Below are 25,892 nucleotides of genomic sequence, written 5' to 3' on the forward strand. Positions count from 1 at the left end.
GGTTGTCGGGAAGAGGCCCTTGTCCTCATCAACATGGGGACAAGGTGCTTTGGGGGGGGGGGGGCGCAGGGCGCCCCCCTCCCCCAAAGCACCCACCCCCCATGTTGAGGGCATGCGGCCTGGTACGGTTCAGGAGGGGGGGGCGCTCGCTCGTCCCCACCCCCTTTCCTGACCGGCCAGGCTGCGTGCTCGGATCGGGGTCTGGTATGGATTTTAGGGGGGACCCCACGCCGTTTTTTCGGCGTAGCGGGGTTCCCCTTTATAATCCATACCAGACCTAAGGGCCTGGTATGCCCCGCGACGGGGCTCGCAAGGTGTCAATCTAGCCGATAAAAGCGGCAAGATTGACATCCTTTTCTAGTCCCGTCGCACCTGAGTCACGTTCAAAATGAACGGACTTGTCCGTGTGTGGGCAAGTCCGTTCATTCTGAAAGTCCGCCGGAACTCCGGCGAAAGTCCGTCGGAAAGACGGGCGGACTTAGCCCGCCGGAAAATCCCGGCGTGTGTGGGCAAGTCCGTTCGTTTTAAAGTCCGGCGCACCTGGCGGACAAAGTCCGTCGGAAAGTGTGCCGGACCAAGTAGGATAGAAAGTCCGCTCGTGTGTACGCGGCATAAGGCCTCCTTTTTCAAGCCAGTTCAAAAGTCTTATTTTGTGGGAAACATTGCATTTAGTCCAGGTAAAACTGCGCTCTGATCACTGCCCTCCTTTCCAATTTTAAGGTGGCTCCTTTCTCTTGCAGTGTGCTCTCGACCACCCTTGTGTGCGTGTTCCTGGCCATGCCCCCATTGAATAACAGAGCGCCAAGGGAAAACCATCCCCCTGCTCCCTCCTTCTCCCCACTTGTTAGCAGCTGTAGCCTGCACTGTAAGCATTCAGGACCCGTATTCTACTACCCGGAAGTCTGGGGAAGCGGTGGTGATGTTTAGTTATGAGACAAATATATCTGAGTTCATTTTCTAATTGGTTCACTGAACATCACTTTGAATTTGACCAGCTTTGTATGTAATGCAAATACATTTGAATAGGACCCAGGCTGTCCAAAGAAAAATGAACCAGAGTAGCTGTCCAAGGTCCACAACTGGTTAAGGCCCCATCATAGGTGTGCGCAGCCCAGGGCCGTCTTTAAGGCAGGGCAAAAGGGGCAGCTGCCCTGGGCCCTGTTATTGTTGGGGCCCAAAGAAGCTGCCTCATACTTGCCAACTATCCCAGTTTAAATTCCCTTGTCCCTTGAGGTTTTAGTCCTGTGCTGTGTCCTGATATCTCAGTGTGAAGTTCTGTTACTATTGCTGCCCAGCTCTGCCCTATTGTTGTGTACAGATGACTCACCTGCAGACCCTGTGTTTACATGTAAATACTGGCATTCATATGTAAATAGTGGCGGACCAGCAGAATTCATATGTAAACAGAGGCAGTATTCATATGTATATCATGCCCTCTGAAGTCAAATCCACCATCACCTATACTGAATGCTGCCCACTGGGGAGATAAAGGGGCATGCTTGAAAGTCCTGCCTACAACTGTGGTCATTAAGCCTACCATCAGCCTGTTCTGCAAAGGTAAGCAAATTAGTGAGATGAAAGGTCGTGAGGGATGTGCAGAGGTGGGCAAAGAAGGAATTGCAGTTTGGGGTGCACAGGTGAGCAAGGAGGGGATGTATGGAGGTAAGGAAGCTGGGTGCAAAGATGAGCAGAGGAGGCAGGTAAAGTTAAAGGGGAGGGGAATTGGAGTGGAGAGGATGGGGATGGTTTGGGGTGCAGAGCAGTGGCGGCTGGTGCTCACAATTTTTGGGGGGGCACAAACAAACTGAAAAAAAAACATCAATTGCAGCCACAGTGCCCATCAAATGCAGCTACTGTGCCCATCAAACGCACCCACTGTGCCCATCAAACGCAGCCACTGTGCCATCAAACACAGCCACTGTACCCATCAATTGCTGCCAGTGTGCCCATCAATTGCTGCCACTGTGCCCATCAATTGCCTCTACTGTGCCCCATCAATTGCTGCCAGTGTGCCCATCAATTTCCGCTACTGTGCCCCATCAATTGCCGCTACTGTACCCCATCAATTGCTGCCAATGTGCCCATCAATTGCTGCCAGTGTGCCCCATCAATTGCTGCCAGTGTGCCCATCAATTGCTGCCAGGATGCCCATCAATTGCCGCTAGTGTGCCCCATCAATTGCTGTCAGTGTGTCCATCAATTGCCACTACTGTGCCCCATCAAATGCTGCCAGTGTGCATCACCCAGGAGTCGGGACTTACCTGTCTTGCAGCAGGTCACGGTGGCGTCCTCCGCGTCCCTGCTCCTCCAATCACAGCGCCTGTTGTTTAAGCCAATCAGGTGACAGGTAACCAAACCTGAGCACCTGATTAGCTGAAAGGCGGGTCAGTGTTAGGAAAGCAATTTATTTTGGAAGCCTATTAGCGCTTATGGCTCTAATCAGGATGCCTATTGGAGCCCACGGCTCTAATCAGGCACTTCCAAAAAATACCCCGCCGCTGTAATTCAGGTGCCCGGAGCCCGACAAGAGGTCAGACACCTGAATAGAGGGCAGCAGCAGCGACCATAGATAGATTCATGCAATGCATGAATCTATCTATGGTGAGAAAGAGGTGACAGGAGAGAGGGGACGGCGCTCCTGCGCCCTTTATGGACGCACCGCCACTGGTGCAGAGGTTAGCAGGGGTTTAAGGATGCAAATGTGTACTGACAGAGTGGATAAAGATGTAGGTCACGTGTAGAGCAGCCCATTCATTTCAATGGACTGCTCAATGCGCTACAAATGCGTAAGAAAGTCCAAAACCCTTTTTCAAAATCACACAAAAACAATTAATGGCACTGCTGTGTATCTGCTAAAGGGCAGCATGTTTCTGTGGTGTCAGGAAAGCAATTTTTTATGCGTTCCCAACACACACAAATGTGAACGCAGGCTAAATGTCTCAGTTACATTGGTGGTCAGTGTAAATCTTCTCATTGCATTGGTGCTTGGTGTAGAATCCTTTCATTCACACTAGTGGCCAGTGTGAATGTCCCCCTTCATTGGTGGTCAGTGTAAATCCCTCTTTACATTGGTGGTTACTGTGAATGCTTCTATTACATTAGTGGTCAGTGTAAACCCCTATTACATTGGTGGCCAGTGTTGAAACTCCTCTTTATATTGGTAGTAAGTAAAAAAAAAAAAAAAAAAAAAAACAGCATTGCCATTGATCCAAGGAGTCCTAGGATCCCTAGGGGTTTTCTGTCTATTAATGAGTCCCCTCACCTCCCCAGTCCATGGTGTGCAGGCAGTGAGGAGATGATGTGCTGTAACCTCTAGCAACCAATCAGTAAGCAGAAATGATGTGCTGTAACTTCTAGCAACTAATCAGTGAGCCGTAATGTGTGCTGTAACCTCTAGCAACCAGTCAGTCGGCAGTAATGATACACTGTAACCTCTGGCAACCAATTGCTGCCTGATCTGATTCAGTAAACAGATTTTTAGTCTAGCTGCTATTTATTGTATGTCTCAGAGCAGGTGGAGAGCGAAACTGCATGGAGGGGGGGGCAAGGTTTTGCCCAGGGTCCAGTCAATATTAAAGATGGCCCTGGCGCAGCCTATTGCATTAGGGTGTGCACCTCAAAGCTCCAACCCATATGCATTTGACATACTTACCAGCCTCTTCCCCGCTCTCCATTCTGAAACAAAGGGAGGAAGGAGGAGCAAGGGAGGACATGGGAGACCCGGGCAACAGAAGGAAGAGGAACAGGTAATGAGGGGTGGCGGGGGTGGCATATATTAGTACCGATCCCCTATATTTTCCTCCTGTGGCAGCTGAATGTTGACAAAAGGGAGAGGAGAAGCCTAACTTCAGCTGCTGCAGGAGGAAAATACAGATCGGTTCCACTAAATTCCACCCACGCCACCTCTCCTGTCTAGGTTCTGAGGGTCGGCAAGGAAGGGTTGTGGTGTACCTGTCACCTGCCCACCATTGACAGGTTGCCAACCCCAGGATTAGGGTGTGCCCAGGCACCCCTGGCACACCCCTTGCGCACGCCTATGGGCCTCATATGCTTTAGATAGGCATTGCAGTGCACATCAAATGGAAAACCCCATCTGTCCACAGCTTTGGAACTATAAGCTTTGCCTTCTCACTAAACGCTAATTTTTCTTGAGTCGTTACACCCCCACCCTTCCAGCCCAGAATCTAGATTAAAAGCCACTCCAATCTTCTAACCATTTTCTCCCAACAGAGTTACATCTTCCCATGAGGGTTAAAGTTAGTTGAACCAAACTTACTCCATATACAATGGGGACGGAAAGTATTCAGACCCCCTTAAATTTTTCACTCTTTGTTATATTGCAGCCATTTGCTAAAATCATTTAAGTAAATTTTTTTTTACTCATTAATGTACACACAGCACCCCATATTGACAGAAGAACACAGAATTGTTGACATTTTTGCAGATTTATTAAAAAAGAAAAACTGAAATATCACATGGTCCTAAGCAGTGCTGGGACCAGGTCACCCAGGGCAAACATTCCAAATTGTGCCCCCCCCCCCCCCAAGATTTAAAACATTGTATCAGTAAAAATCCCCCTCCCAAAAAAAATTGAGCACTAATCTGCATGTTCACCCCCTAAACCTACCCCCCCCCCTCCTCCCATTACAAATCCACAACCTGCCGAAATCCCTTCTCCCAGCACAAATCTTTGCCCCCCCCCAGCTCACACCCTCTCTTCCTCCATATGCCCCCAGCACAAATCTACCCCCCCCCCAAAAAAAACCCTCCTAGCACAAATCCTTTACCCCTTAAATTTCCCCTCCAAGCACGGATTCCCCCCCCCCACACACACACACACACACTCCAAATCCCTCCAATTTCCCCCCCAAGCACAAATTCCTCTCCACAATCCCCTATCCTAGCACATATATCCCCCCCCCAGCACAAATACAAATACCCCCAATCAGCCCTACTAGCACAAAATACCCCCCCCCTCAAAAAATATATTTCCCCTCTACCATACTACTTTTATAGCACAAAATCCCCCCTCCTAGCACCAATCCTCTTCCCCCATCCCACCTCCCAATACAAATCCCCCCCCCCAAATCACCTTTCCTAGCACACCTCCCAAAATTTGTCCTCCTAGAAAAATTATTACCCCCTGCCGCTCCCCAAATCCCCTCCCCCTAATTTCCTTGAGGTGCCCCCACCTCACATGATACCATGGTGCCCAGGGCAGCCGCCCCTCCTGCCCACCCCTTGTCCCGGCCCTGGTCCTAAGTATTCAGACCCTTTGCTCAGTATTTAGTAGAAGCGCCCTTTTGATTTAGTACAGCCATGAGTCTTTTTAGGAAAGATGCAACAAGTTTTTCACACCTGGATTTGGGGATCCTCTGCCCTTCCTCTTTGCACATCCTCTCCAGTTCTGTCAGGTTGGATGGTAAACGTTGGTGAACAGCCATTTTTAGGTCTCTCCAGAGATGCTCAATTGGGTTTAAGTCAGGGCTCTGGCTGGGCCATTCAAGAACAGTCACAGAGTTGTTGTGAAGCCACTCCTTTGTTATTTTAGCTGTGTGCTTAGGGTCATTGTCTTGTTGGAAGGTAAACCTTCAGCCCAGTCTGAGGTCCTGAGCACTCTGGAGAAGGTTTTCGTCCAGGATATCCCTGTACTTGGCCGCATTCATCTTTCCCTCGATTGCAACCAGTCGTCCTGTCCCTGCAGCTGAAAAACACCCCCACAGCATGATGCTGCCACCACCATGCTTCACTGTTGGGACTGTATTGGACAGGTGATGAGCAGTGCCTGGTTTGATCCACCCATACCGCTTAGAATTAAGGCCAAAAAGTTCTATCTTGGTCTTATCAGACCAGAGAATCTTATTTCTCACCATCTTGGAGTCCTTCAGGTGTTTTTTTAGCAAACTCCATGCAGGCTTTCATGTGTCTTGCACTGAGGAGAGGCTTCCATCGGGCCACTCTGCCATGAAGCCCCAACTGGTGGGGGGCTGCAGTGATGGTTGACTTTTTACAATTTTCTCCCATCTCCCAGCTGCAGCTCTGGAGCTCAGCCACAGTGATCTTTGTGTTCTTCTTTACCTCTCTCACCAAGGCTCTTCTCCCCCGATAGCTCAGTTTGGCCAGACGGCCAGCTCTAGGAAGGGTTCTGGTCATCCCAAACGTCTTCCATTTAAGGATTATGGAGGCCACTGTGCTCTTAGGAACCTTAAGTGCAGCAGAAATTTTTTTTTAAACCTTGGCCAGATCTGCGCCTTGCCACAATTCTGTCTCTGAGCTCTCCAGGCAGTTCCTTTGACCTCATGATTCTCATTTGCTCTGACATGCACTATGAGCTGTAAGGTCCTATATAAACAGGTGTGTGGCTTTCCTTTTTCTCACTGAAAACAAAGTTTCCTGTAAAAAGGTTTTAGTGTATTTATCAATAGATTCGGGTAGTATCCCAAGGAGACACAGCTTGGGGTCTAGTGTTACCGGTGATCCCATATTATCATGTAGGAACGTCACGACCTGCGCCCAAAGTCCCTGAATTTGGGGGCATGACCACAATAGGTGAATAATTGTGCCCGGCTCTTTCCCACACATTGGGCATAGAACAGATTGGGACTCTCTATATCTAGCAACCCTTAGTGGGGTGAGGTATGCCTGATGAAGTACAAAAATCTGTATCAGTCTATCCGATAGTTTGGGCGAAGCAGCCCTGGAAGATTCCATGCCCTCCTCCCATTCCTCATCCTCCAAAGGTCCTATCGCTCTTTCCCAGCTGGGCTTGAGTCCATATGCAAGTTTAGAAGCTGTGGGGGTTAGCAGGATATTATAGAACGCCGAAATTAATTTTCGGGGGTCAGTATCCTTTACTATTGCCATAAGGGCATTAGGAGTGGGCTGAGGGAGGGAGACCTGGAATTGCCTCTGAACCGCGTGTTTGACTTGTAGGTATCTATACATCATGTGAGAAGGGAGTGAGAATTCCTCTGCAAGATTCTCAAAGGATTTAAGAGTTCCATTTGTAATAAGTTGATGTAGGTATAGGACCTCATGAGTGGTCCATAAATCCACATCTGGTAGCTGCATGAGCTCCGGCAAATATGGAGTATGATCATCATGCCGAGGGATTCCCAATTTCTTCAAAGCTATATCCCATATTTTGCTATAATGGTATAATAGGGTTTGATTGTGACTGTGTGGTTCTGTACTACTGGATTCTACTACTATCGCGTAAATTGAATCCTTGGTTCTCCTAACTCGCTTGGGACAAAGTAATTGAAGAAACCTATCTCTATCTGTCTTGTCAATATGATAAAGTTGGGACATCTGTGACGCTACATAATGCAGGTTAAAGTCTGGTAATGAGTACCTGCCATGCCAATTTATGCCTACTGGGTCCCCAGACAAACAGTTTAAGAAGGGCCTCAATGATTTTGAAGTATTTTAGGGGTACATATATCGGAGTATGCCATATTACATATAAAATTTTAGGTAGGAGAATCATTTTGGTTAAATTTATACGGCCCCATACCCCTAATGGAAGACGAGCCCATACCTTAAGTTTGGATTTTATATGAGCAATTAGAGGTTCTATATTTAGTTGAATGTATTCAGCTGGTGTTTTAGAGACATGTATTCCTAAATATTTTATGATGCTAACCCGTTGGAGTGTTAAGTTGGCCTGCATCTCAGACGGTGGGAAACTATCCATAGACAAAATTTGTGATTTTTCCCAATTAATTTTCAAACCAGAAAAGGTTCCAAACTTTTCAATGGTTTGTAGTGCCATCTGCAAGGAAGGGCCCGAATCTGCCAAGTATAATAGCGTATCGTCCGCATACATACTGATTTTCTCTGTAAGGGTACCTGATTCTAGACCCCGTATTTCCGGATATGCTTGGATGGATATAGCCAAAGGTTCTGCGGCCAAGGCGTAGAGAAGCGGGGACAGGGGACAGCCCTGTCTTGTGCCTCTGCTGAGATTGAACTGTTCTGAGGTCCAACCCTTAGCTACAACCTTGGCCGTGGGTGACTGGTATAGCAGTTGTACCCATTTAATGAATTTCGGGCCAAAGCCATATCCCTCTAGGCATCTCCACAAATACTCCCACTCCACCGAGTCAAACGCCTTGGCCGTATCTAAGGTTACTATCACTCTTGAACCAACCTCTGCATGTTTGGCTTGTAAGTTGATATATAATTTATGAAGATTAAAGGATGTATTACGGCCTGGCATAAAGCCCGCCTGGTCAGCATGTATTAGTGACAGTATTACCTGGTTAAGTCGTAATGACAGTATCTTAGCAGGGATTTTTATATCTACTTGGAGTAGAGAAATGGGTCGATAGGACTCTGGATAACCCGGATCCTTCCCCGGTTTAGGGAGGAGAATTATCGTGGCCTCTCTCATGGATGGGGCTAGAGTAAATGTCTCAAATAGGTGGTTGTATAACTTGAGCAACTTAGGTATAATTAATTAACTGAACTGAGAGTAAAACTCGATAGGGTGACCATCCGAGCCTGGGGATTTAGATCTAGCAAAACTCGCCATAGCAGCAGCTATTTCGTCTGTAGTTATGGGTGCTTCTAATAGATCTATTTGTTTACTTGTTAATTGAGGCAGAGTTATTTTGTGGAAGAAGTTCTCTCTCAATTCTGTGGAACCTGTTGTTTTTGTCTTGTACAAGTCCATAAAGAAATCCCTGAATCTAGTTGTCACTACATAGGGATCCGTAATTGGTTGACCTTCCGGACTCTGCAGAGTAATGACTACTAGGGGTCTATCCTCACTGTGTACCAAGTACGCCAGTAGCTTACTCGCTTTTTCTCCATGTTCGAATAATTTTTGTTTGGTGAAAAATAGCTTTTGTCTGGCTTTAGAGAATTGGATTTGATTCACTATTCTAGATTGCATTTTAAGTCGATCGGCTATGTCTGGAGTGGGGTTGGAGGCATATTCTTGCTCAGTTGTATTTAATTCCACTACCACCCTATTAAAAGTGTCAGCTGAGTCTGCCTTAATTTTATTTATCAGGGAAGATAAAGTCGTGTGGGCGTATATCTTGAAGGAGTCCCAAATTGCTGAGAAAGAGGCTGTTTGATCATTTTCCGTAAAGTAGCATTCCCAAAGGTTTTGGAGGCCGTTGTCTTCCGGCAATAGGGACAGCCAGAATGGGTTCAATCACCAGGGCCTCCTAGGTTTATCTATGGGGATACTTAGGGTAATCCAATATGGACTATGATCGGATAGTAATCTGGGACAAAATGCGGTATCAAGAATACGTGGTGTTAGGGATCTTGACAAGAGGACAAAGTCGATACGTGACATGGAATTATGGGTGGAGGAAAAACAGAGGTAGGCCTTAGCCTTTGGATACTTATGGCGCCACGTGTCCACTAAGTGGAAGGCGGATATCATCTTGGAGAACTTTGTCCTGTCCGTATCAAGCCCTGGAGACCGCGCATTCTGAAGCCTGTCTAGGGCTGGACAAAGGGTGGTATTGAAATCCCCCATCCATACTGCTGGTATGTTGGGGTACCGGGACATGAAGGTGAATCCCTCCATTACTACAGTTGTGCAGAGTGGGGGCGATATGTAAAAAGCCATAATAAGAAATGGTTCTCCATACATTGGCATGTATAAACACATATTGAACCTGTGAATCTGTAAGCACTTCGCACATTTCAAAATGCACCGATTTGGCTATTAGAATCGAGACTCCTCTAGCATGGGTTGCGTGGGCGGAGTGGTAAGCCCATCCCACCCATGGTCTGCGTAGGGCCATCTGGAACCTTCCCTCTATATGCGTCTCTACCAACGCAATTATGTCTGCTCTTTGTTTTTGCAGGAATGAAAGGGCTGCCGACCGTTTGATCTTGTCACGTAGGCCACTTACATTCCAAGTTAGGAATTTTATAGACGCCATATCGGTACATTTAGTAAATAATCCCACACAATTCTAACTGGTGTTGTATGGTCCTGTGAGAGGACAAACAAATCCCAGCACCTGTACAGCACCAGGAACACAAATAAAATTAGTCGTGTGTGCGATTTCCATTCAGTATATTTGTACACGTACATTTTCCCTTTCCATATCTTCCTTATTACACCATGGACATGACTGTAAAAATCCCCCCCCTCCCTGCCCTGCACCCACCCCAACTTGTGCGGGCATCCTCCCTTAACTTTTGTGAACTACCAACTAGAAACAACAATATTGTCAGACATATGAGCAATAGGGACAGGAAAAAACATATGCAACTCAGCCTCATGCACTGACACCATACTCTTGCCCCATATCCTCGTAGGGGATGAGGCTGAGCTGCGAATCTCTGATGCAACCAGCTGTGTATAAATGACATGTCCCAATATTTTTTCCCCCCCTCGTCAACAGAACAAGGGGTTTTTAGTTCCAGTGGTTAACGGAGCAAAAATTAGCTGCGCTGTGCGCTCCCCCGAAAGGGGAATAGTAAAGCTTGTCAAGTCAACTCATAGTTATTAGTAGAGGCTGGTGTTGGATTATGCTCCACCGATTCCGTGTGCATATTACCAATGAGATAATCACTAATTTAAATCCAGGTCTCCTCAGGCCAATATGATGAGTTACAGTCAGCTTAGAGAGGCTGCAAATGACCATAGATCAGTCAAGGCCAAACAAAGGCGGGTTTGCCTTAAAATTGTTTTGTAGAACCAGAGCCACAGTGCATCCAGAGAAAGAAGGAAAATAAAAAATAAAAAAAAAAATTATAAAAAAAGGGGGGTTTATGTCTCACCGCATTACTCCGAGGTTACTTAATCAATCAGCCCTGTTGAGTTCCATCCTACGTTCCAACCATGAGGTAACTTCCAGCGGGTCATCAAAAAAGAGAACACGATCCCCACTTTCTATTTGCAGGCGAGCAGGGTATAGCATGGAGTATTTCAGGTTTTGTGTGCGAAGCAGCCGCTTTGCCTCCATGAATCCTTGACGCCTTTTCTGTATGTCGGCCGAAAAATCTGGGAAGATTGCCACTTTGTTGTTTCCCATGAGGATGTTTCCCTTCACTCTGGCCATCCGAAGGGCTGCATCCCGATCTTTATAATTTAAAAACTTGGCGATAAAGGTGCGAGGGGGGGCTCCCATGGGATGAGGTCAGGCCGGCATGCGGTGTGCTCTCTCAACCGTTAGCATGGGGGAGAATGCCTCGTGGCCATAAGTACTTATAAGTAACTGTTCCAAATAAGTAGAAGGGTCCTTACCCTCAACTCCCTCCGGGAGACCAATTAGACGAATATTGCACCTCCTCATACGATTCTCTATTTCATCTTGTTTGGCAATCAGTTGTGTGATCTGTCGCTGCATGTGTTCTGATTTGGATTGTAATGGCGGGATGGCATCTTCAGTGCTGCTTATTCGGGTCTCTGCCTCCTTGACCCTTTACCTTAATTTTTGAAAGTCTTGCCTTATCAAGGAGATATCAGTTTTAACCTCCTCGATTTGTGCTCTGAGAGAGGTGCGGCACAGTGTGATGGCCTCAAGCAGTCTGTCTGTGTCTCTCATGCCTCGTTCTCCTGTCTCCTGCTCGGCGCCGCCATCTTCCTCCCGCTCCTCTCCTTCTTGTCGGCGGTATTGTGCCAGCTTAGCCACCGCTGTTTTGCTGGATTTCAGTGGAGACATACTGTTGGGGACCAGGGGCACCTTTCCACACCAGGCTGGAGGTAAAAGCTTACTCTGGAGTCGCAGGATAATAGAAATATCAGGAGTATTCACCGGAGCTCAGGGAAGATGCGTCCTACGCCATGCAGAGTCAGGCCACGCCCCCCAGGTGTGTGGCTTTCCTAATCAAATCCAATCAGTATAATCAAACACAGCTGGACTCAAATGAAGGGGTAGAACCATCTCAAGGATGATCAGAAGAAATGGACAGCACCTGAGGTAAATATATGAGTTTCACAGCAAAGGGTCTGAATACTTGGGACCATGTGATATTTCAGTTTTTCTGTTCTAAAAAATCTGCAAAAATGTCAACAATTCTGTGTTTTTCTGTCAATATGGGGTGCTGTGTGTACATTAATGAGGGAAAAAAATTAACTTAAATGATTTGAGCAAATGGCTGCAATATAACAAAGAGTGAAAAATTTAAGGGGGTCTGAATACTTTCCGTCCCCACTGTAATTGTCTCTGATTTCCATAGTGCTCATAGAACCATAATTATTCACTTATTACTTGCAGCTAAGCTAAACATTACTAGGGAAAAGAGATAAACTGCCCCTCTAACAACTTAGGGAAGTAATGCAAAATCTAAATTCTCAGTGTTCCGTGGAAAAGATGATCGGGATGAAGGATAACACATGTTCAAAATTTTATAAACTTTGGGAACATTAGCTAATGCATTCTGTATGTGTTATCTGATAACATTTCATACAGCACATAGCAAAATCGAAATACTGGTTCAAATAGGTGCGCACAGGGTGTGCCCAGAATTACCCTGAGCATCACTGGCTCCAGGGGACCCGGGCAGCATGGGAATTGGATATGGCCATGATAGGGAGTGATTTGTGCACGGAGGAGCTCATACAGGAACAGATGCCCTTGTGTGCCTCTCCCTGCAGCAACTGAAAGCCGGTTTCTCCTCCTCTCCCTCTCACCAGCTTTCAGCTGCTGCAGAGAGAGACACACAACAGGATTGGTTCTTATAGATGCCCCCCCACCCAGCTGTATTGATCGCCCAGCTGCTCAGACTCCCCTGTGTGCTTGTGTGTACTAGCCCCTTCCTTTTGTGAATGAACACAGTGAGTGATCAGTGTTTACTATGCTTCAGTTTGTAAATAAACAGGACCCCCTATGTGCAGAGGCTGCAGAGAAAGGGACAGAGGAATTAATATTCTCAGCCTTTCTCTGTCTTAAAGGGACATGATATTTCACCAACCACCCCCACCCCCAGCATTGTAAAATAAATAGATAAATACAATTTTGAAACATTAAAATAAATAAAAAGTAAAAAAAAATAGTACAAAATATTAAGGGCTCATGCGCACGAGTTCTCTGGCCCATACAGTGTGAATGAGCGTTTTTTTTTGTGCAGCTGGAGCCACCTGTTACTCTAGAAGGATGCAGCGGTGGTACATGCATAGCCGCAGGTCCTAATTTGACAGGTGTTAGTGAAGGGTCCCACTGTCTGTATTCAGGGCCATACACCAGCATCTACACACCTGCAAATTAGGACCTGTGGCTGTGTTCGTACAGCTGCTGTGTCCCTATAGAGTAACATAGGCTGCCTGCACACAGCTCCAATCACAGGAAAAAAAAAAGCACCTATGTGAATGAGCTCCAATTTATTTATTACTCAACACATTTATATATTATTGCAATAGGCTATGTTCAACTTGTTTCTACACTCTACACTCCCTTCTGATCATTTACTACTGCCTCTCCCTAACGTACCTTTCCTGTTTGCTTACCCCACCAGCAACTTGGCACAGACTAAGGAAAATATGATGGTTTATTGCACTACCTTTACATTTTATTTACTTTTTATTGTTCCCATCATTCAGAATATGTTTAAACTGTGACGTCCCGACAGTTGCAAGATCATTTTTTATTTCAAACTTTGTAAACGGAACATTGTGTTCTTTCTCTGTTTATTTTTGATGATGGGATTTCTGTAACTCATATGTTATTTGAAAGCGAAGAATGTACTTCCTCATCTTGATTTTCTAAAATAAATAAAACATATTGTTCAGAAAAAAAAATAGGATTTTTATAACAGCTTACCTGTAAAATCATTTTCTTTGAAGTACATCACGGGACACAGAGCGATAGTAGTTACTATGTGGGTTATAGGCCACCTTCAGGTGATGGACACTGACATGCCCTAAATTAAAAAGTGCACTCCCTGTATAACCCCTCCCACTACTGGGAGTATCTCAGTTTTGTAGCAAAGCAATAAACGTGTATACCAAGAAGGGAGGGACCTCTGTGTCCCATGATATACTTCAAAGAAAAAGACTTTATAGGTAAGCTGTTATAAAAATCCTATTTTCTTATCGTACATCATAGGACATAGAGCCATAGTAGTTACTATGTGGGATGTCCCATAGCAATGCCACCTAAAGGGAGGGAGACACAACAAAAGTAGGGCACCAAGACACAAAAGGACTTATACTGCAGCCTGCAGTACACTGCGCCCAAAGGCAATATCCTCATAACCTTTTACATCTACTTGATATAATCTGGTAAATGTATGGACTGAAGACCAAGTTGCGGGCCTTGCAGATCTGAGCCAAGGAGGCTTGGTGATGCATTGTCCAAGAAGCACTAACAGCAGGGCCGTGTTTTGGCCTAGGCCGACAAGGCCTAGGCCTAGGGCGGCACTTTGCAGGGGGCAGCAAAAAAAGCCGCCCCCCGCATGAGAGAAGTCCCCCCACCCGATTCCCGGCTCCCGCAGCCGCCCCCCGCACGCATGCAGCCCACGGCTGCCGCCTTGCTGTAGCGGCGCTGCTGTGTATGGGCGTGCTTGGCAGAGGGTGGAGGGGCGTGTGTATGGGCGTGCTTAGCAGAGCTCACGCCCCTCCACCCTCTGCCAAGCACGCCCATACACAGCAGCGCCACCCGCTACAGCAAGGCGGCCACCGTGGGCTGCTAGCAGCATGAGATCTCAGTGCTCGTTAGCTAGGTTAATGACATGTGGTGAAATCACATTTGATACAAATATAGAATAGGAGAAACAAGCATAAATAAACATAAAAATAGAGTTGAAAATCGAGGTAATAAAAGTGAATAACCTATGTGAATTGCTTGGTTTTGAGATGGAATTGTGACAGATAATAAAGTGTAAAAATAATGAAAGTATATAGAATGTAACTGACGTGAGACTGAAATATCCAAAAGGATTTTTATTGTGAACCAAGTATAAACACACATGTGTGAAGTGTATAAATAAATAAATGCTAGTTTTCCTATTCTATATTTGTATCAAATGTGATTCCACCACGTCATTAACCTAGCTAACGAGCACTGAGATCTCCTGCTGCTAGCCTTCAGCTGCCTAGCATTATCTCATTAATGCTAGGTCATGTGACGAGTATGTTTTATGTATAAAAGTGGTTATCACTCTTATGTAAGCCAGCTATGAGTAAGCGCTCTGTAAGAGCGTGAAACGCATTAGCGGGTAAGCTGTGTTGCTCCAGCGGTGTCATGTACTGATTTTATGCCATGTTTTGAATAAAGAAGATTTTATCTGCTCATCCCTGTGTGCGGCTGTCCAGATCTTCTCTGCACAAATACAATGGTGGCAATTTATGGGCACAGTGGCTGCAATTGATGGGCACAGTGGCTGCGCTTGGTGGGCACAGTGGCTGCGTTTGGTGGGCACAGTGGCTGCATTTGGTGAGCACAGTGGCTGCATTTGGTGGGGCACAGTGTCTGCATTTGATGGGCACAGTGTCTGCGTTTGGTGGGCACAGTGGCTGTAATTGATGGGCACAGTGGCATTTGGTGGGGCACAGTGTCTGCATTTGATGGGCACAGTGTCTGCATTTGATGGGCACAGTGGCTGCATTTGGTGGGCACAGTGGCTGCATTTGGTGGGCACAGTGGCTACAATTGATGGGCACAGTGGCTGCAATTGATGGGCACAGTGGCTGCGTTTGGTGGGCACAGTGGCTGCGTTTGGTGGGCACAGTGGCTGCGTTTGGTGGGCACAGTGGCTGCGTTTGGTGGGCACAATGGCTGCAATTGATGGGCACAGTGGCTGCAATTGATGGGCACAGTGGCTGCAATTGATGGGCACAGTGGCTGCGTTTGGTGGGCACAGTGGCTGCGTTTGGTGGGCACAGTGGCTGCGTTTGGTGGGCACAGTGGCTGCGTTTGGTGGGCACAATGGCTGCAATTGATGGGCACAGTGGCTGCAATTGGTGGGCACAGTGGCTGCGTTTGGTGGGCACAGTGGCTGCGTTTGGTGGGCACAGTGGCTGCGTTTGGTGGGCACAGTGTCTGCGTTTGGTGGGCACAGTGGCTGCAATTGATGGGCACAGTGGCTGCATTTGATGGGCACAGTGGCTGCGTTTGGTGGGCACAGTGGCTGCGTTTAGTGGAACAGCGGCTGCGTTTGATGGGGCACAGTGAGGATGCAATTGATGTCTTTTTTTCAGAATTTTTTAGTTTGTTTGCACCCCCCCAAGAATTTTGAGCACCAGCCACCACTGGCATGTGCAAAGTGCTCCATGCATGCTAAAATCAATGCAAACCCTTTAAACAGTCCACATTTAGTGAAAGTGCATTAATATGCAGATCATGATATTGCAATAAAGTGCTCCATCAATGCTGAAATCAATGCAAACTCATTAAAGAGGAGTCCCGCCCCCACCCCGTGAAAACATTAAAACTCAGCAGCTACAAATACTGTAGCTGCTGAGTTTTAATATTAGGACACTTACCTGTCCAGGGATCCCGCGATGTCAACACCTCAGTCGATTTTCGGATAGGCTCTCAGGTTTTGCCACCATCATTCATGGTAAGGCAAACCGGACAGTTCACTACTGCACGTATGCGAAGCGCGTTGCATTTTCTGAATGCCCCAGTGGAGGAAGGAGGAGGGGGGCCGAACTTCAGAGGAGGCAGCGCTGTCTCCAGGGTGTGGGGAAGGGTACCTGTCAAAAACAAGTACCCGTTCCCCCCTCCCCCCTGAAAGGTGCCAAATGAGCCTAAAGAGGAAGGGGTGTAGTTTACAGATGATAGGGTGGGTCTTAAACAGGAAGGGGTGTGGCCTCAGCAGCAAGGGGTGGGTCGTATTTAAATTAGGGGGGGTGCATGAGTTTAGTCAGGCCTAGGGCAGCACAAAACCTAAATACACCACTGACTAACAGCCCTGGTGGAGTGCACTTTAATATGAAAAGGAGGAATTTTCCTCTTTAATTTTTTTTTTTAAACCTTTTTATTTATTTCAGAAAAAGAAATGTTACATAACAGAGCCTCTGGGCATTCCCCGGCTCGAAGTGCATAAAACATTAGGCAAGGCATATCATACCTTAACTACTGGCCTAAACCAGTTAAACAACAAAACAACCCCCTAGCTTGCTGCTAAAAATAACAGGATAAGTGTAATGCTCAGCAATTAACATGGATATGTGATATACGACAGGTGGACAGGTGTCTCCCAAGAAAAAGTCTACAATAGGTGGGTGGCTATAGGTGCGTGGTTAGTCAGAATGCACCCCTGGGGGGACAACCAGAGGAAACATCATCTTATATGTAAATCAAATCAGACCGATATACCTACAGGGTCTTCTTGTTGGAATTTTCCTCTTTAAACCATAAGCTTGAACAATCACTTGATGAATCCATTTAGAAATGGTAGATTTCGACGCTGCCTGTTCTCTTTTAGGACCGTCTGGCAAGACAAACAAAACATCTGTTTTATGAATCTGAGCGGTCACTGTCAATAGACCTTGACCGCTCTCACCACATCAAAAGAATGTAGTGACCTTTCTCCCACAGAAACGAGGTTCTGGAAAAAAAAATGAAGGCAGAACAATATCCTGGTTTAAATGAAAACCCGATACTACCTTCGGTAGGAATTCAAGATGAGGCGGCAATACAACCTCATCCTTATGAATAAACCAATATGGCACTTTACAAGAAAAAGCAGCCCACTCTGATATTCTTCTTGCAGAAGATATGGAAACCAAGAAAATTATTTTTCCCCCGTCAAGAGGACCAAGGGAATATCTCGTATTGGCTGAAAAGGCTGCTTCTGTAAGCCGACAGGAATAAAATTAAGTCCCAAGGGTTCAGGGGTGACCAAACTGGAGGATTAATCCGCGTTACCCAATGAACAAAGTTACGAACCAGAGAGAGTGAAGCAAGTGGTTGTTGAAAAAAAGGACCGATAAGGCCAACACCTGGCCTTTGATAGTACTTAAGGCCAGCTTCATTCCTAATCCTATCTGTAGGAATTCAAGGATCCTACCTATGACATATTTCCTGGGGTGCCAACCCCTGGATTCACACTAGGAGACATATGCTTTCCAGATTCTATAGTATAGGACTCTGGAGGCCAGATTCCTAGCATTAACCAAGTAGAAACTATTGAAGCTAACAGCCCACGATCTTTTAGAATGTGGGTCTCAATAGCCAAACCGCTAATTTTAGCGTTTGTAAGGTAGGGTGGAATACCAGACCTTGCGAGAGAAGGTCTGGCCATAGTGGTAGGGTCCAAGGGTCCCCTATTGCCATCTTTACGATCTTGGCAAACCAAGATCTCTTGGGCCACGATGGGGCCACAAGAATCACCTCCTTCCCTTCTTGCTTGTTCCTGCGAGAAGGCGCGGAAGCAGCAGAACAGGAGGGAACGCATAGATCAGTGAAAAAACTGATCCAATGGAAAAAACCAAGGCATCTGTTCTGTATGCCATCGGATCCCTTGTCCTTGACACAAAGTTGTCGATCTTGTTGTTGAACCTGAACGCAAACAGATCCACATCCAGAATACTCCATCTTTGACAGAAAGATGTCAGGGTGAAGGGACCATTCTCCCGGGAACAATTGTTGGCAACTCAAGTAGTCCGCCTGTCAATTCTCTATCCCTGGAGTGAAAAATTGCTGATAGGCAAGGGATGTTGTTTTCTGCCCAAGATAGAATATGATTCACCTCTTTCTGGGCCGCACGACTTCTCGTGCCCCCTTGGTGATTGATATAGACGACAGCTGTGGCATTGTCAGATTGGATCCTGACAGGACAATTCCGTAGTCTGGGCGTACAGGCCTCAAGGGCCGGGCGCACTGCCCGAATCTCTAGAATACTGATGGGCAAAGTCAACTCTGATTTGGACCATTTTCTTTGAACAGATGCTTCTTCCAGGACTGCTCCTCAGCCCAGAAGGCTGGCATCTGTTGTTACCACCTTCCAGGTAACTGGAAGAAAGGATTTTTCCTTCTTGAAGATTCTTGGATATCAACCACCAATTGAGGCTCTGACGCACATCGGGGGATAAATGCTTTGGAAAGTCCAGATCTTGGACACTTTTGTTCCAAGTTGACAGGATACTGTTTTGCAGCAGTCTTGAATGAAACTGCGCATAAGAAACGATTCTTCTTTGTTTTGACCAACTGAATCAGTTCCCTTATGGAACGGATCCTTTCCCGGGGCAAAAAACACTCTCTTCTGAGCTGTATCTATGATCAGCCCCAAGTACTGCAATCTCCTTAATGGTTTTAAGGAGGATTTCTCCAGGTTGAGAATCCAATCTAGGTATTCCAGGTAGCTGACTGCGGTGACCAAAGTTTGGTTTAAGCGGGCTACCAATTGATCTATTAAGAGAAGATCGTCTAAGTAGGCTAGTATTGTTATACCTTGAGCCCTTAACCTGGCCAAAGGTGGAGCCAGGACCTTTGTAAACACTCGAGGTGCAGTAGCTAGACCGAAAGGCAGAGCTACAAACTGGAAATGAAGATTTTCTACCTTGAAACGTAGAAATTTCTGTTGAGCGGGGGAAAAATCGGCACATGGAGATAAGCATCCTTGATGTTGATTGACGCCAGAAGTTCTCCCTCTTGTAGGATGGAGACTACTGATCAGATTGACTCCATGCGAAAAGAACGGGTATTCAAAAACCAGTTTAGAGCTTTGATACCAAAAATGGGTCTGACATCACCGTTTGGTTTTGGAACCGTGAACAGGTTTGAACAAAACCCTAAACCTTGCTTCTTCCAAAGGGGCAATTGATATCACTCTTTAAAACAAGAGATGATCCAAAGCTAGAAAGGGAGACTTCTTTTTCACTGGATCTCTGGGAGCGTTTGTGTAACCTAGAGAAATTGAGGAAGCCACCCATCTGTCCTGACATTGTTCCAGACCCTTAAAAACTGTAGAAGTCTTCCCCCCACTCGAGTGAGCAGGGTCGCCCTTTCATAAGGAGGCTTTAATATTCTGTTTTGTGGGTTTCCTTCCCCAGGTCCTCCTTTGACCCTGGGACTGACCCTGAGGTTTACCTCTTGAACCTGACGGTGGAGGCCATCGTGACTGCCTGGAGGCTGATGCCCCTGGCACTGGAGAAGAAGCACGTTTAAAGGAAAAAAGCTTCTTAACTGGTAAAAGGGAACTTTTCCCATTAGGAATTCTTTGGATATACTTATCCAGATCGTCTCCAAATAACCGTTCACCATAAAAAGGGAAACTAGCCAAGAGCTTTTTACATGGCGCTTCGGCCGACCAGTTTTTCAACCATAGGATTCTACACACATGTACCAGCCCTAGCATGAGCCGTGAGGCCTGGAGAATAGAATCTTTCATAGCGTCTACTGTAACTGTGTCTACCGGACAAGTCATGATTTTGTTTACAGAGGATATAGCAGCAACAATTGCTGGAATTCCCCATTATAAAACTCTTCCTCCATAGGATAAAGTATTAAAAACTTTTTTGGAGGAAAAAACTGTTTATCTGGGTGCTCCCACTCAGAATACATTAGCTTCCTTAGCCAAGAATGGATAGGAAAAACATGAACCAGATTGGGGAGACTTTAGTGAACCTAAACCAGAGGTGGGCTCATCCACTGACTGTGTTACTGGCAGTAAAAATGTGGAGCGGACCAATTTAGTGAGAGATTGTACCAACAACCTTTACTGCGAACCTGACACTTCCGTATCAGGTTCTTCAGAAGAGGAGACATCCTGGTCCTTTGAAAGAAATGAATCATCTCTTGCTCCATGTTGCTCAGTAAGATGGTTCTGAGCAATGGACGGGGACCTGCTATGCTTAGTCCCACTCTGGGATGCGATTAAGCATCAATCTTTTGCTTCAAACTTAAAATGGTTGAAGAAAAAACCTCCTTAGTAATATACACAAGGGCTGCAGTGTTTAAGAGCAGCTGCAACACTTGCCCCCCCTGATGGCTCACTCTGACCAGCCATATTACTCTCAGGGGAGGATGCCATCTTTACTAGGATCTAGGCTTCCGTGTGACTTGTAAAAGTCTTTCTAGAGCCCTTTTTGAGGTGTTTTTCACCACCCTTCTGAGCATAGCCCGATGCACAAAGCAGAGGCTATCAGAAGGAATGCATCCACTGCTTGAGCAATAGTCCAGCTCTGTTACTGCTATTAATGCTCAGCCTGATGCAGTAGTAAATGTGTCAAAGGAATGCCTGTGCCACCAAATTCTTATATGCAAACATGTTTTACCTTTGCTCTTGTGTCCCTCCGCAGCTTACAACAACACACATGGTGCCTTTTTAAAAACATACCTCCCCGCGCTGTACGTTAGAGGACGCCAACACCACGCTAAGCCCCCCCCCCCTGCGTCGCCTACGGTCCTTCCCCTCTTTTTTTAAAAATAGCTTTTTCCAGCGCGAGTGTGGGCTTCTGATCCTATGGGATCAAGGGAGGGAGGCAGAAATGGCGAGGGGGGTCTGGAAGCCGCCGAGAGGCATGTCGTTCGCGCCTTTTTAAAAAAAAAAAATCTTGCAGAGCTCTTTCCCCACTGAAGAGGGGAAGAAAATCAGCACGGGGGCGTCTGGTGGGGAGAGGGAACCCCCAGACTTACTGGAGGTCTGCTGTTTGGCCGGAGGAAGAAGCATCTGCAGCTTTCAAGGAGGAGGATCCTGAGAAGAGGAGGATCCGGGCTGCTCTGTACAAAACCACTGCAAGAGAGCAGGTAAGTATAACATGTTTGTTATTTTTATGGGAAAAAAACAAGACTTAATCACTTTAACCACTTGCGGACCAGCCACCGTCATTATACTGCGGCAGGTCGGCTCTTTAAAGCGAATTGCCGTAGCTGTACATCGGCTCCTTTAAGAGCCATAGCAGGCACACGCCCGCTGCACGGCGGGGGGCACATTGGGCGTGTGGCCTCGATGTCCGCTGGCCACCCGCGATCATGGGACAGAAAGCCAGAATTGGGATCTGTCAATGTTAACAGACAGATCCCCATTCTGACAGGGGAGGAGAGAGAGATCTGCTGTTCCTAGTGGTTAGGAACAGCGATCTCTCTCCTCCTCCAGTCAGTCCCACCCCCCACAGTTAGAAACACCTCCCTGGGAACACATTTAACCCCTTAATCACCCCCTAGTGGTAACCCCTTCCCTGCCAGTGACATTTACACAGTAAAAAAGTCCCAAAAAAGTGTCAACAGTGTCTGATCTGTCCGCCGCAATGTTGCAGTACTGCTAAAAATCGCAGATCACCGCCATTACTAGTAAAAAAAATAAATAAATATGCCATAAAACTATTCCCTATTTTGTAGATGCTATAACTTTTGCGCAAACCAATCAATATATGCTTATTGCGATTTTTTTTTACCAAAAATATGTAGAATACATATTGGCATAAACTGATGAAGAAATTAGTTGTTTTATTTTTTTGGGAAATTTATTATAGCAAAAAGTAAAAAATATTTTTTTGTTTTTTTCAAAATTGTCACTGTTTTTTTGTTTATAGTGCAAAAAATAAAAAGGAGGTGATCAAATACCACCAAAAGAAAGCTCTATTTGTGGTAAAAAAGGGACTTCAATTCTGTTTGGGTACAACATCGCATGACCACGCAGTTGTCAGTTAAAGCGACGCAGTGCCGTATCACAAAAAATGGCCTGGTCATTAAGGGGGAAAATCTTCCGGTCTGTAAGTGGTTAAAGCCTAAGTTTGCTCAAATAAAAATCATCACAAGAGACATAACTTACAGTTAGAATGATGTGCTAATCCTTCTTTTAGGAGAAATCTTCCTCTGTCCTGTTCCCCATCCTGGACAGAGTTTGAGTACTGTGATATCAGCACAGAGGAGAGCGCTCACAGAGCAGAGTGCGCATTGGTGTGGTCCTCCATTCATGTCTTACCTGTCAGATCCTTAGTGCTAGGTCGAGCACTCTGTAAATACCTCTGAATTGTTTTTAATGTGATCTTTGAACAAAGAAGTTGTTTTACGTTATGAACTTTTTCTCCTTTCTTCAAATGAGACCCCCTTTAATGAGTGTTATGAAGATCGTAGGGACCAAGGGCTTTCCTTTGAGCAATGTTACCCTGCACTGTTTGACCATTTTGTAATAAGTGGTCAGTCAAATGGTGTGAAGCACAGACACTTTACCTCACTGAAGATTTACTATAACATTTCTCATATTGTAGAAGATATTTGTTTAAACGCTGCATGGTTTATGGACTTCCTCTCCCTTCCTGCTTTGGCTATCAGACAGGAAGTGAAGGGAAATCTTCCCAATGGGACACAGATGACAAAAATAAAATTGACAAGGGTTCCGCTTTAATGTTTCTAATGTATTTATGCTCTCATCTTCCATGTTTGTATTGATGTCATCAGTATTTCAAGCATAATTCCTTTTTAGGGTCAAACCTCTAATAAACATGTTTAGATCTTTATGGAGATCAAACAGGTTTGTTTGTGAACTAGGTGCAAAATGTAACTCTTTTTGAGAAGGGAGAGATCCTACAGTAGGTGAGCGCTATGCAAGTCTCAGCCTCATAATCAAGTACTATAGTTCTGCAGTTGCACCAATTGAAATATTCACAGCATACACATGGTCGGAATTTCCGTCAGAAAAAGTCCGATGGGAGCTTTTCATTGTATATTCTGACCGTGTGTATGCCCCATCGGACTTTTTCCGTCAAAATTTCAGACGGACTTAGATAGAGAACATATTCTATATTTTTCTGACGGAACAAATTACTATCGGAAAAACAGCTCGTCTGTATGCTGTTCCAACGAGATTAGCAGAAGGAGCCCAAAGGGTGCCGCACTGGCTACTGAACTTTTTTCTAGTGCCGTCGTACGTGTTGTACGTCACCGCGTTCTTGACGGTCGGAATTTGGTGTGACCGTGTGTATGCAAGACAGCTTGAGCGAAATTCCGTCGGAAAAACCTTCAGAGTTTATTACGACGGCAAAATTGGTCGTGTGTACAGGGCATTAGACTGGTCCTTGTTCTTTTAGGTTTATGATTTTACATATTTAATATATGAAACATTTATTACATGCTGTTTTCATAACAATTAGCACAGAATGCCAGGTTTTTCTGAAGGAAAGTCCAGCACTGCTGGCAGGCTGCCTGAATTGACTAGTTCAGACATCCCAGTAGAGATGAGGGAGGGACTCTGCTATCTAGGTCTATTTCTTAGCACAGTTGCCAAACATTACTACACAGTTCCACAATTGCATTGAACTGCTGGTTGCAAGTGGCACGATTAATCGTTAAAAAAAATTGCAATCTCAATTCAACCCCCCCTCATGATCTCTATGCAGAATTTCCTGATTCATTCACCTAACAAGTGTAGAGAGTTCTCAGCTCACTCAGCTGTCAAAAGAAAAAAAATGTACAGCCTGCCAAGTTTTTCACAATATTGTCAGCTAGTAGAGAACTATAAACATTGTAACTTTTCCTTCTTAGATCAAAGGGATGAACTTCAGTGTGTAAATGAAGGAAGTTTAACCACTTAAAAAAATACACTTTAATGAATTTTAAAAAACTAAAAACAGTAAAGTTAGCCTGATTTTTTTGTATAATGTGAAAGATGTTATGCTGCGAGAATCGTGATCTCTATTCTAAGCAAAAAAAATCTAATTTTAGCCAGAATCGTGCAGCTCTAGTATGTATGTAATGTAACAAGTATGTATGAAACATATAACATGTCATATTTCAGCTAAACCTGTTTTAAAGTGGTTATAAAGCCTAAACATTTTTTACCTTAATGCATTCCTTGCATCAAAGTGGTTGTAAAGACACTTTTTTCTTTCTATAGTTCCCTCTGTTAGATAACATGATGTTCCCCAGTGTATATGATATATAAAAATATGCCGCCTAATACCTTATATCAGAGTGCCACTCGGCGCTCACGTGTCTACCCACTGGTCTCCATTCCCGATCTGACAGCTGCAGGGGAAGGTGTCGAGTTCCCCCGCTGACATCAGCCGGGAAGAGGAGAAGAGAGGAGGAGACCGGCGGGCAGTCACATGAGCGCCGAGCGGGGCTCTGAAATAAGGTATTAGGCAGCATATTTTTATAAATCACATACACTGGGGAACATCATGTTATCTAACAGGGGGAACTATAGAAAGAAAAAGTTATTTTAGCAGCAGAAGGGGAGGGCTGAGGAGCGGATGGAGCTGACAGGCAAGGAGGGGGGAGAGGACAGAGTAGGGCTGCGAATGACAAAGGCATGTAAACTGACCATGGTGCCAGGGCTCAGCAGCCATGATAAACCGTGGTCTGTTTACAGGGGGGGGGGGGGGCAGAACCAGGCAGGATCAGCTAGATATTTCAGGTGCTACAAAGAGCCAAATTACATGGCACTGCACTGTATAACATGCTTTAAAGGAACAGGATCCCCCTTTTTTTTTTTAGGGTTACAAATGCTTTACAGGTAAAAAATGTTTAGGTAGTAGTACCCCCCCCCCCCCCTCCCATTCGATGCAGCGCTGTACACATCTGCACCGCTTTTCTCCCTTCACTTCCTAGTCACACAGGTTTTGGCTGAAGCAGCGGAAGGCATTACGCAGAGATAAGGGAGTGGGAGGCAGGGCCAAACCCCACTATCTGTGTCAATAGACACAGGCAGGGAGGCTCGGGAGCCCGCAAGAATGCCCCCAAAGGAAACGGCTTCCTATGGAGCATCCGGCAGTGTGTGTGTGTGGAGGGGGAGCCAGAAGCGCCAGCGGGGGACCTGAGAGGAGGAAGTTTGGGGCTGCTTTGTGCAATTCCATTGCACAGAGCAACTAAGTATAAACTTTTTTTTTTAATTTTACATTTACAATGACTTTAAGGGGAACCTGTCATATAGCAAAGTGCAATCTAGTATCTATGGACAGCTTAATACCGTGCAAAGAAAACATAAATATGGAGTCAGATTTTTACATCAGGTTTATTTTATTTGCTTAGACCTGCCATTGCATTGAGGCAAAGAAATGCAGGTACCCAATTATAATCTTATGC

General features: G+C 45.7%; 1 protein-coding gene across 34 annotated transcripts in view; it reads right to left on the reverse strand.

The window, feature by feature from the left end:
- LOC141139460 (apolipoprotein L6-like) overlaps positions 1 to 13,872 on the reverse strand; it is a 149,272-nt gene extending 135,400 nt beyond the window's left edge. For 17 of the 34 annotated variants that reach the window (XM_073625592.1, XM_073625578.1, XM_073625564.1 and 14 more), the window contains exon 1: positions 13,740 to 13,872. In XM_073625592.1, the coding sequence (XP_073481693.1) occupies positions 13,740 to 13,767 (28 nt within the window). In that variant the 5' untranslated portion in view covers positions 13,768 to 13,872. The remainder of the gene's footprint in view (positions 1 to 13,739) is intronic. The other 17 variants (XM_073625589.1, XM_073625575.1, XM_073625588.1 and 14 more) reach the window with 3 other exon arrangements.
- Positions 13,873 to 25,892: the final 12,020 nt, after the last annotated feature.

This window comes from Aquarana catesbeiana, linkage group LG04 (genome assembly GCF_042186555.1).
Source record: "Aquarana catesbeiana isolate 2022-GZ linkage group LG04, ASM4218655v1, whole genome shotgun sequence".
NCBI classification, from domain to species: domain Eukaryota; kingdom Metazoa; phylum Chordata; class Amphibia; order Anura; family Ranidae; genus Aquarana; species Aquarana catesbeiana.